Consider the following 12736-nt stretch of genomic DNA (forward strand, 5'->3'; position numbering starts at 1 on the left):
GTTCAGCTAACTATAACTCGCGCCTCTGCAATGCACTGCGGATGACATCACATATTACATCATTCATGACATGGTCAGTGGCATCACTGATGACATCACTGAAGACATCTCAAATGACATCACTGATGACATCATCCAGTGACTGTGTTTGTTTAAAGTTTAAATATGTTTTACATATAGGCCAAGGTGTATTGAAGAATGAGTGGGTGTATAAGTGTCTGGATGGGTGATTTAGTAGGTGCATGATTGACTGTTTAAGTGAGTGATTACATGTGTCTTACTGAATGCATGGGTTAGTAACTAAACTGTGTGAATGTCTGTATCAGTCTGTCTGTTGTGTAAGCTGCTGCATGGGTTAGTCAGTAGCTACATAAGTGTCTATATGGGTTATTAATAGGTTGCCTGAGTATTTGTATGGGATACACTGTGTGTGTGGGTGGGTGGGAGGTGTGTGACTCTGTGCATAGATGTGTGAGTGGTTGATTCACTGGGTGTGTGGGTTCAAGAGTGCATGTGGAAACAGCTGTAGGGGTGTATGGGTGTGTGTATGCGTGTGTTGGTGAGTGAATGGATGTCTCAATGGTACATGTCCACGTAATTACATATGTAAAAGGCAGTGTATGTGAGAGTTGGAGTATATAAATGACCATACGTGAGAGTCAGTGATTGTGAGAATGGCTGTATAGATGGGTGTGTACTTGTATCAGTGAATATATAAGAGAGTAAGTATGTGTTAGTATCTGTATGAATAAGTGAGGTGGTGTGTGTATAACTGTACAGGTGAGTACATGGGAGTGTGATTGATTCTTTGCATGACTGACTAGGTGTGTGAGTAACTCCATGGAAGAGTGGCGGTTTGTGAGTGTCTGTATAGGTGTATGAGTGCATATGATAGTGTTGTATTGAAGAGTGACTGCATGTATGAGTGATTGTATGGGTGAATGAGTGGGTGTGTGTGTAGACCTAGGAATTAGTGAGTGCGTATGTAGTAACTGGTATTGGTGTGTTGATGATTTTGAAAATGGTAGTCTGTATTTTACAGTGGGTGTATCACAGGTTATATTAGAGTGTGAGAAGATGCATCCGATTTTCACGTGGATGATGTAATCAGTGACGTCATTTGAAAGATGTCATCAGTGATGTCACTGACCATGTCATGAATGATGTAATATGTGACGTCATCAGCAGTGCATTGTGGGGGCGCGAGTTATAGTTAGCGGAACTAACTATACCGGCGGAATTTCTCTGGTTTTGTAAGAGTGAACTGTCCAACTAACTGTAACGTCCCTGAAACGTATGTTTTTTTCAGTGAATTTCTTAGGTTTTTTAAATGCTAATTTCTAACTATACGTGCCTGAAACCTATGGTTTTTTCAATGAATTTCAATGGTTTTTTAAATGCTAATTTCTAACTATAACATAGCAGTCACGTTTGCAGAGTGGTGGAGAAAGGTGAGCATGGCCTTCAAACACCTCTTAGCAATCCCACTGTATCAGAAGTTTGAAACCTATAGAATAAGTAAACACCCAGGCTACAGTACCATGACAGGTTCCCATAATGGTTGTCATTTACACATTCAGGGTTGTTTATAGGCTGGTGGATGGATCTGCATCTCTAAATCTGCCCCTGCCCCTGCCCCTGAAGGGCATTGGGCAGGATCCCTCTTGTGCTGCGGCTCCTCCTTCCCAGCCACCAATAGGTACCAGCTCATATAGGGCTGAAACACTAAGAGGGGCATAATATCAAGGGATTTATCTCCGCTTTTTTGGCTTTAAAAGCCAAGAAAGCGGAGATAAAATGATCTCCCTATTACCTAGCTGTCGCTAACACCAGTTAGCGACAGCTAGTAGGAGATAGTGACCATCTTGGGCCCCGCTTTGCATGTCAGAGAAATTTATCACTAATGACATGCAAAGTGGGCGTGCCTAGATGTTAGCGACTGGAAACAGTCGCTAACATCGTTATCTCCTATTACCAACTTTTGGAGATATTCGCGCTAAGCGCGAATATCTCCAAAAGCTAACACCTGCCCCTGAGCAGTTGTTAGCCATGTTATCCAATGGTAGGTGGATAACATGGCTAAGAGCATTCGCTCGGTAATGCATGAATATCGCTGACTTTACAGCGATATTCATGCATTTCGGCCGATTTTTATCATTTCAGAGATAAACCTTGCTAATAGCAAGGTTTATCTGCGATAAAAATCGTCGCAGCTCGGCGATAAATTTTTCTCGCTAACCAAGCAATAGCAATATTTATCGCTATTGCTTGGTAATATGCCCCAGAGTTTTTTGTCTTTTGAGAGCGTTACAAATGATAGGGACTATGAACGTGTTCAGGCAGTGGGACAGGAGCTATGATTCCAGGACAGACCTGTAAAATGCAGACCGCTTGGCCACCCTATCTCCCCACTGCTTTCCGCCAACCTGCTCCCCAACCCACCCCTCCATTCCTCCCCACCTCCCCACCTCCACCATTCTTTTTCTCAATATGTGTTTGTTGGAACTGGCCCTTCTTGCAGGGTCATCCTCAAACTTTTTGCTTCTTCCTCCCTTATTTTTCCTGACCCGTGGCTGTTGGCAATAGGACTCTGCGCACTTTACCACTGCTGATCAGTGCTAAAGTGCATATGCTCTCTATGTAAAGTGTTATTCTAATTGGATATACATGTTTGGCATATTTGTATCACCATGAAGTCCCTAGTAAAGTGCACTGGGTGTGCCAGGGCTGGTGATGAAAATGCTACTAGTGGGCCTGCAGCACTTATTGTGCCACCCACAGGAGTAGCCCTAAAATGATGTCTCAGGCCTGACACTGCACTGCCTGTGTGCAGTTTAGAACTGCCATGTCCTCCTGGTCAGTGTCCCCACTGACCAGGCCTAACCCTTCCCTTTGTGTGCACATCAGTCACCCATATGGAAGGCCCAAGGTACCCCCCCTGGGCAGGGTGCAGTGTATGTAAAAGGTAGAGCATGTACTAGTGCAGGTGACATGCTCTGGTAGTGAATGGCAGCCATTTTCGTTTTTCACTACTGTAAGGCTATCTTGCTCCATAGGTTAACATGGGGGATGTTGGCTACAGTGGTTAACAGCATTTCTTCCCATAGGAACAAGATAGGACATAAGTATCTAGTATCCCTGAACTCAGAATTTAATAACACATCTTTTAGGAAAGGTTGTTTTTAAATCCGGTGTTTGAGAACAGCACTTTTAGAAAGTTGCTGTTCTCTTGTCTGACCCTTCTGTGTGCCTGGGCCTGTTTGTGTATTGACTGTCTGGTTTGTGAGTGACAGGGGCTGGGGAATTTCCCAGCAGGATGGAGGAGTCAGCACTAGGCTGAATGACTGCATTTGCAACTGGAGTAGTGGGAGGAGTTAGCACCTGGGCTGAATAGGGCTGTGCCTGCCTTCCACAATGCTGGCTCCACCCCCCTGCTGGGCGGCTGAGGACCCTGCCCCTCACTCTGAAAGGAAGTCAGAAGCCAGCAAAACAAAGTACTCAGGAAACACCCAGAACTGGTTCACACCGGGCTCAGGGCCCACATGCACCAAGAGAACAAAGACTTTAGGGGTATAAGTACAGGACCCCTGACAACAGAAAATTAGATCATCCTGGAAATCAAGAAGGAACCTCTGCCAAGGAGAAAGCTGAAACTGAAGAAGGAAGATTGTCCTGCTGTTGCTCTGCTGGACTGACCTGTTGCTTTGCTGCCAAGGAGAGGGGAAGGACTTTGCTGCTGAGCTGTGTCCCCTGTCTTGAAGGAATCTCCAAGGGCCTGAGAAGAGCTGGCTCCCTGTTTTGAAGTCCCAGGAACAAAAGGACTTCACCCCCAGCTTCCCTGAACTCTGCTGAGAGAGTTCTGTCCTTCCTAGAGTGCTTGATCCAGTTGTGGGGCCTCTGGAAGTTGTACCTGTGCTGGGAAGCTTGAAACTAAGCTTGAGTGACTTTTGAAACTGAAAAGTGTCGCATCGCTCGCTTGCGGAGCGCATCCCCGACAGTGCGAGAAGTTTCCCGCCGCTACGGAGGTCGAGATCGACGCAGCGCCTGACGCCGCTGCCAGAGACGTCGCATCCTTCGTTTGCGGGACGCACCAGACCGGTGCGGGAGAATCGAACATCGCTGCGAGTATCATCGCAGAGCCTGTCGTCGCTGGGTGAGAACGCCGCACCGCTTGCTTGCGGACCGCATCACGTCGCTGCGAGCATCGTCGCAGAATCAACGCATCGAGGAGCTGCGAGAGAGAAGATCACCGCTGGACCGCGCATCGTCGCCCCGGAGATCGTCGCAGCCCCTACGAGATCGTCGCATCGTGCCTTTGCGAGAACAGACTTCCTACGGAACCTACGCACCGGAATCCATACAAGTGGCCTTCCTCCCCATACAGACCGGATTCGTCGCAACACGCCCGCTGCTGCACCGGGGCTGTCGCATTGCCTCCCCAGGGTCTCAGGAGCAACGCATCGCTTGTTTTCCACCGCACCAGCTTCTGCTTTTGGAACTTTGTTGCAACTAAAAGGTACTGTGAGTAAACGTGACGCAACTGTGAACTTTTCACGCATCAGTAGAGAATTCTATCGCAACGTAGAGAATTCTAACGCAACCTTAAGAACTCTTTTTGAAACCATATTATTGAACTGTGTGTGTTGGATTTTTGTCGTTTTGGTCTTGTGTAGTTTAGATTAAAAATACCTTTAGTTTTCTAAACTGTTGTGGAGTCAGTTTGTGGTGTTTTCACTGTGTTACTGTGAGTGTTGGTACAAATACTTTACGCATTGCCTCTGGTTAGCCTAGACTGCTCGTGCCAAGCTACCTAGAGGGTGAGCAGGGGTTATCTCAGAAGGTTATCTCCTTGCCCTGACTAGAAGCAAGGGTCCCTATTTGGACAGTGGTACCTACCTCTGCCAACTAGAGACCCCCAGATCTAACAGTGTTTATAGATAAATATATTTTTTGGGAAGGGTGTCAGGAATCAAATTGCTACAAGTCCTTCAAAAAACCCTTTCATACACTAACATTTTTTTTAATTGACTTATGTAAGTGGAACCTGCCCTCTTAGATCACTCAATTAGAAATAAAAGAAAATGCCTTCTGCATCGTTCTGTAGGGGTGCGCATACATGATGAGCTAGTGCGTACAAAATTACGAGACCACAGCATCATCGCACCGAGGGGCATATTACCAAGGGTGGCGATAGGCAATTATCGACGGTTTAACGTTAAGCGGTGATAATTCTATCGCTCTATTAGCAAGCTGGTGTTAGCGACAGCTTTTAGGCGATACCGAGCGGTTTGGGGCCCGCTTTGCATGTCAGTGATATTTATCGCTAATGACATGCAAAGTGGGCGTACCCAACCTGTTAGCGACTGAAAGCAGTCGCTAACGTTGCTATCGCCTATTAGCAAGGCAGGCGTAGCGATGGAAATATTCCCGCTATCGCCAAAAAACAACGCCTGCTCAGACCAGTTCTTAGCCATGTTATCCAATGGGAGGTGGATAACATGGATAAGAGCATTTTGCCGCTAATGCGTGAATATCGCTGTATTCTCAGCGATATTCATGCATTTCGCCTGATTTTTATCGCTTTTGAGATAAACCTTGCTAATAGCAACTTATCTCAGCAATAAAAACTGGTGCTGCGTGGCGATAAAAATATTGCCGCTAACCCTACTTAGCGATAAATATCGCTATTTGTTGCTAATATGCCCCCTTGTTTTTCGGAAAAGAGCAATGGAAATAAGCATTGCATTTTACTAATGCAGTTCAGCATCACTAAAAAGCAATGGCAAAGCCAATAGGTCACAAAGGCGAGACTAATTGGCTTTGCCAGTCAAAGGCATAGGACATACAACATTTCTTGGGGGGGTTTCAGTGCCAAAGTTCACGCTAATCCATCCAAAATGTAAATAAGACAACAAATGTCATGTCATGTTTAATTACTTCGAAGTGCCCTCAAACTAGATCGATATGGAAAATAAGACATAGTGAAGTAAAGCGATGGGCTGTGGTTTACACAATTGGTCAAGGGAGGAATCTGGGATTCTAGTCCAGGATTTCATATTGTGCATTTTAGAGACTGTAAGGTTGCATCCTTTTCTCTTCCATTTAAGACTAAAGGTCAGTGCGCTGTGTTGTTTTCAGTTATTCAAATAGTGTTCGTATATATGAATTTCAAAAAATGCACTTATTGCACCTTCAATCAACCAGATGCTACACACATATACATGCGCTTAGTCGTAAGCTTAAAGGTGTGCTTTTCTGTTCGGAATGTTTCCACAGACACTGAAGATCAAACACAGTGACAGAAAATGCCTGCCCGTTGGCTCACCTGCCTTGACAAACAGAACAATTTTAGGGGTGGCTCAACATCTCAATTAAATAATTAATAAAACAATAAGGCCATTCAGGTGACAGCGCATCAAGGAGACACGTTCTGTCTGCCACTGTCTAAGCTTCAGTTTCCACCTTAGAATCCAGGGGATGGTATTGTCCTTTGCCCCCCCCCATACCCTCCCCTCCTGCACCCTCCCGGACTCCAAAACTTTGGAGGGCAAATTACCCCTTATCCTTCACCGTTACTACGGCCATGACACCTGTACTTGTTTTTATTTGCTATCTGACTATAGAAGTTTTTTTAACCGCATGCGCGCTAGCGGTTTTCCCGCTGCGCGCTGCGATTTAAAAAAAAAAACGCGTTACGTGACGAGCTCAGCTCGTCTTCTGCGTAGCGCAGGTTACGCCCATGACGAGCTGAGCTCGTCATGAGCGTAGAAGGGGTTAAGGTTTAACTCAATGAGCTGTTGCCACTCACTTCATTTGGTAGCCACCAGAAGGCGCTCACAATCCCTATCATTAAAGCTAAATCATTTACTCCATGCATTTCATTCAAAATATTGATGTCACTTGTATGAAATCTCAGATTTACAGTCTGTATAACCATTTAAAGCAGCAATGTAACACCAACAATAGTATAGGGCTTAAAACATGAGCTGTAGGATAATTGCACAGGAGCTACATGATTGTTTATTGATGACAGTCTGTAGAACAGTCTGCTCTGGCCAAATAGTGGAGAACTGTTCACCCCATAAAGACAGGGTCATGTCCTTCACAAGCATCCATACACAAAGACCACTACACAGATTGCTTTCTTTTTAAACCCGGAAGACCAGTTTCATGGAATCATTTTAATCAAAGAGAAAAAAAAACTTCATTTAATAAGGTTTGATAATTAAATGTGAATGATGAGGTACATACTTCCTTATTCCAACAGAAACCATGGGCCATTCTCACCCTCATAATAACAAGGGCTGATTATACCATACACTCCAGTGGAACTACATCAACACACTCTATTGGTTGCCAACACGAGCTCTGCGTTTACACTTAAAATTCCAGCAATGTTCCCAAAACAGGGACCTCTGCTCAGCACGAGTATCTTGGCCGATAATTTCCTCCTAAAGGCCATCAGTGAATCCTTCTTGTCTGGACAGTAAAACTGTGGAACTCATTCCCAGCCAAGACACAAAACATTCGAGAACACCTACAACTCAGGAACGAGGTAAACAATTGGCTGACCCAACTGGATCCCATGATGTCATAAGCAAACCACAATCATGATTCCTTCCGAATCTTCCTATCCAGGATTATCAGTACTGATCAATACCATACACCTTTAACAATTATACAGGGCTTGCAAACTAAAGAATAACAGTCAATTGATTATGTTGTGTGCTCGCGGGCTTTTCTCTGCTCGCGTTGTCTCGAGAGTATGAGCGTGATTGCTATCACGCTCATGTTTGTGATTTCAAAGATGCATTTCCTAGTGGGAGAGAATGGGGAGGAATGTTATTATTAGAAATCTTAGGCACTGTTGCTTGGGCAGAATAACGATGTTGTAGGCATTCTGTAACTGACTGGAGAGACCTCCACAACTACCTGAATAAACGGAGTCTTCATAATCTTTCTGTTTTTTTTTTGTTCACACTGGTGTACTTTTCCCACAGATTACAAAGTTAAAGCGTGTGTCTGTCGCTTACATTTCCACCCCATCACAGTATGCGCTGCATCCCAAGGCAACGGCAACTCACTCACGCATAACAGCAAAACACTATCCACATGGGGAACAGCCTTTGCCACAAAGGTTTTACCACGAAATTTAAGTACAACGCATTTTTTTTTACATCATAATAACTTTTACCACGCAAGTCTTTACAAAGCATATATGTTTGTATTGGTGACTATGCGATATTTAGTTTATATATATTTTAAGGGTAAATAAAAAAGGGCTTGGCTGGCCTTCACTCCAAAAAGTATACCTGTAATCGACATAATGTACAGCGCATTTTTTTTTACATCATAATAACTTTTACCACGCAAGTCTTTACAAAGCATATATGTTTGTATTGGTGACTATGCGATATTTAGTTTATATATATATTAAGGGTAAATAAAAAAGGGCTTGGCTGGCCTTCACTCCAAAAAGTAAACTTGTAATCGACATAATGTAATTTTTTTTTAAATACATATATTTCGTTTACAATATTGTTTTAAGATTTATTGTATAATTTTTTAACAGTAGGTGGCGGAGTTAGACTGTGACTGGATTTTTAAATAACTGTAAGCGTGGTAAAAGTGTGCGTACTAGTGGATTGCATGGTAAAGGTATGTCAGATGCGAGTGAATTTAAATATGTGGTAGTGGTATGCGTTTCAAAATCTGTGTTGTAAAAATGTGCATAATAAAGTAATGCCTGGAAATTTCATACAACCCCACATGGGGAACAGCCTTTACCGCAAAGTTTTTACCACGAAATGCAAGTACAATTCATTTTTTACATCGGAATAACTTTTACCACGCTAGTCTATACCACGCAAGTCTTTCCAAAGCATATATGTTTGTATTGGTGACTAAGCGGGGTTTAGTTTATATATATATTTTAAGGGTAAATAAAAATGGGGGATTAGGTGGGCATCCTCCCCAAAAGTAAACCTGTAATCGACATAAATGTAATTTAAAAAAATATATATTTTTGTGTTTACAATATTGTTTTAAGATTTTTTTTTTTTTTAACAGTAGGTGGTAGTGTTAGACTGTGACTGGAATTTTATGTAACTAAGCGTGGTAAAAGTGTGCATGCTAGTGGATTGCGTGGTAAAGGTATGTCAGATGTGAGTGAATTTAAATAAGTGGTAGTGGTATGCGTTTGAAAATCTGCGTTGTAAAAATTTGCATAATAAAGTAATGCTTGAAAATTCCATACAACCTGTCCATATAGACCAGGCACAACCAATGCAACATTCTTCCAACCGAGCACCCCCATAATGTACCGTGCTACTTGTTTGAGAAAGTGCTTAGGTATCCTGTAATTGGGTATGAACCACTATATAAAACACTACAATACACAGCAATACTGCTTGGCTCTCCAAATCATGTACTTTTCATCAGGAAAAACACAGAGCATTTACAAGGGTTTGGCGCCTAAGCAGTTTAGTGTACAAAACTTTTTTTTGTTGGTACATTTATACTTCACTGACCCCCAAGTGTTTGTTGTAATATATTTAAAAACAATGATAACTTTCTTACCCGGAATGGTGGCTTTGTTGATGGATGGTTGGTTGCACATGGGTGAACGTCTGAGAAGCAAGGGGAAAAAACAGTTTTGACGGGACTGTTCGCTTGAAAAGTATGAAGCAAAAACTCTTTTTTTTATGTGTTAATGCATGCAAATGGATTATTGTGCATAATATTTCAAACAATGGGTACTCCGCGTTTAGATGTTTGAAAATCACAGTCAAACAAGGCTGAATCCAACTTGGACAAAGATACCCAACATGTATAACAATGTGCTGCTTTACCAGCAGTGCTGGTAAACATCCTTTACAACGCAACTTTTACCACGCAGTGCCTTTACGACGCAACCTTTACAACGCATGTCATTACAACGCATAACGCTGGGGGGCGCTCTAGGATAGGGAATAGATTTAATTTACTATCCAACACCTTCCCTACTATCCACGGGGAATGGAGTTGGAATAGTAAATTAAATTTTTCACTATCCAGCACCCCTTAACGCTATGCGTTGTAACAGCATGCGTTGTAAAAACTGCGATGTAAAGGCATGCGTGGTAAAACCATGCGTTGTAATGTCATACATCCGCAGTGCTGAGATGATTAGAATAAAACATGTAAAATTAAAATGTCTATTTATTATTACAAACTGAGCACGGGTACTTGATATAATAAAAAAATGGTTCAGCTGGATTATTTTAACGATATTAATGTTTTTTAAAATTAAAGGAAAATAGTCGCAAAAGTAAAACACAGACCTATGAGTTTATGAGGAAAAAGAATCGAATCTTAAACAAGTGTGGAAAAGTGTAATGACGGCCCTCAAGGGAAAAGGGCGCGGTACTTGGTGCATTGTGAAATCACATAAGTAGTTAGTGAATGATATTCAGACAGGCATACAATATTGTTAATTATAATTAGGGCTCCAGGTTTTATGGTATTTATTTAACATTTCCATCTGTATTAATCAATATTTATTTTTGGGCCATTTTATCTGTATTTATCCATATTTATTTTCTGTTTTGCGTATAAATGTCGTGTTTTAGCTATTTAAGCTGTCAAATATTACATAACAATACATCCACTGGTAAATACTAACATACCATGTATGTTGACATAGACCCTTATTTAAAGAAATGTCATCCTGTTTTTTAATTTCCTGCAAGTCACGAAAGCCAGCATGGAGAGCCACTTAAATGAAGCACAATTTTCTGTATTTATCCACTTTAAAAAATAAATGCAGTCAGAAAACACGTTGTTTTCTGTCTGTATTTACCTGTAAATATCTGTAAAAACGGAAAACAGGGAGCCTTAATTATAATTCAAATGTAAGTTGATGAGAATTCGTAGTTTATGAACTGTTATCTTTTATGACAGTAATCCATATTTTCATAAAACATACACAGACATGAGGATGGTTGTAATACATTTGATACATAAAAAATACACTTTCTAGGAACTGACATTTTTTTAGTGGCATGAAACAAATGACTCACTTGTTGGGTACTCGATCTTGTAAGTTTGTTAATGCAGCAAAATTGTTCCTTACTGTGCGTAGGCTGGCTAGCACCTGGTATAAAACACAAATGTCAATTATTCATAAATATATTGAAAACAGCTTTTAATGATTTTCTAACATGCACTGTTAAGTTTTAGCTTAACTGTAACAAAACCAATTAATATCACAGCTATATTAAATATATTATGTCCACAGGAAATTGTTGTCATTGTTTAAGCAACATTACCCTCAGGAATGAACCTCACAGCCACCTATTGACCAAGTTGATGCCAGAGGGCTTGCAGCAAAGCCAAGGAACCTACTCTACCTCAGTAAGTAAATATTTGGGAGTCCCCTCCCTCTTTGAAAAATATTGCTCTTGTAAATTAGACTCCTACAATTAAGGGCAAAATTCATAAAATTGATGGCGGTAGTGTGTAATGTAAAGTACTATTTAGGAGGAATGTTACCTGTTGGTTCTGTTTTTTATTTTATTTTTGGTGAGCAGGCTCCATCATTTTTTGTTCTACTGAAAGGCACTGTATTAAATGTATGGCTTTCATTGCCATAGAAAGTAGCACATGGAAAGGTAATACCCAATTTTAGTCACAATATAAATTACCTCCAGGTCCCTCCAGTCCTCGTCCCATTCATTACTTATGGGGATAATTATGTCCCAGACAGAAAAAAAGAACAGAGGAATGCTGGGATCCCACCCCACCTCCTCCCACTAGTAGTGCTTAACCAGTACTTACCCAGAATCCTGCCTGTTCTTTTTTCTGTCTGCCGACAGAACGGGACACATTTTTTTGCTGGTGGCTGCTCCTGCTGGTCAGGGGTGGCAGTCTTCCTGTTCCCTATCTGACGGCTTGTCTGTCTCGGCGGGGTGTTTTTGGGTGCCATCCGGCCAGCTGGGCTTGCTGGGAGGCATGGAGGTCACTAGCCGGGCTTTTGCAGCTGGTGCGCCGGACCCGCATTGAGGCTGGGCCAGTAGGAAGATGGGCTGCTGGAGCATGTGTCAGCCCGCTCTTTCCATGAAAGGGGCTTTGTTTGTGCCGTAGCCCACTTGTTGCAGTTGGCTGTCCTCACTGTTACCCTGGGGGCTCCCAAGTCGGTGTTCCTTCCAGAGGCTGGTGGTGCGGATGGTGGCTCTGTGGGGTGCCTCCTTCCAGCCTTGGTTTTGTTTGTCCTTGCCTTGTCACATTCGTGGCTGGCTCCCTTCCACAATGTGGCATTGGGGTTTGGGGAAGGTGTGGCCTGGGTGCCCGGCTTGTCATTTTTTAGTGTGATGCGTGCCTCCTTGGTGCCTCTGGTGGCATCTCTTCCGGGGTTCTGGTTCTTCTGGGCCTTGGTTATGTCCCTGTTGGGCTGTTCCTGGTTTGCTGTTGTGTCTGGACTCTTTGGGTCTTCTTCCAAGTGTGGCCTCTTCGCTGTCCTTAAGTTGTTGATGGCTTCTGGTACTTCCTTGGCGGGTGCTACTCCTGATTCTGGGGGTGTGACCCTGTTGTTTGGTTGGGAGTTTTGTGGGCTGTGTGCTCCTGCCTCTTTTTTCTCCCTTTTCGCTTCACTTGGGATGCTGTTTTTTGGGTGTCCTCTTGAGTGTTCTTTGTGAGTTCACAAAGGCTAGGTTTCTGGCTTTAGTATACTCCATAATTAATGAATGGGATGAGGACT

The 12736-nt window shown here is 42.7% G+C and overlaps 1 protein-coding gene across 2 annotated transcripts in view; it reads right to left on the bottom strand.

Annotated features, from left to right (window-relative positions):
- PDE4D (phosphodiesterase 4D) overlaps nt 1-12736 on the bottom strand; it is a 1494598-nt gene that overhangs the window by 452861 nt on the left and 1029001 nt on the right. For both annotated transcript variants that reach the window (XM_078675125.1, XM_078675126.1), the window contains exons 4-5: nt 11061-11134; nt 9580-9629 (exon numbers count right to left, since the gene is read on the bottom strand). In XM_078675125.1, the coding sequence (XP_078531251.1) occupies nt 9580-9629; nt 11061-11134 (124 nt within the window). The remainder of the gene's footprint in view (nt 1-9579; nt 9630-11060; nt 11135-12736) is intronic.

This window comes from Lissotriton helveticus, chromosome 2_1 (genome assembly GCF_964261635.1).
Source record: "Lissotriton helveticus chromosome 2_1, aLisHel1.1, whole genome shotgun sequence".
Classification (NCBI taxonomy): Eukaryota; Metazoa; Chordata; class Amphibia; order Caudata; family Salamandridae; genus Lissotriton; species Lissotriton helveticus.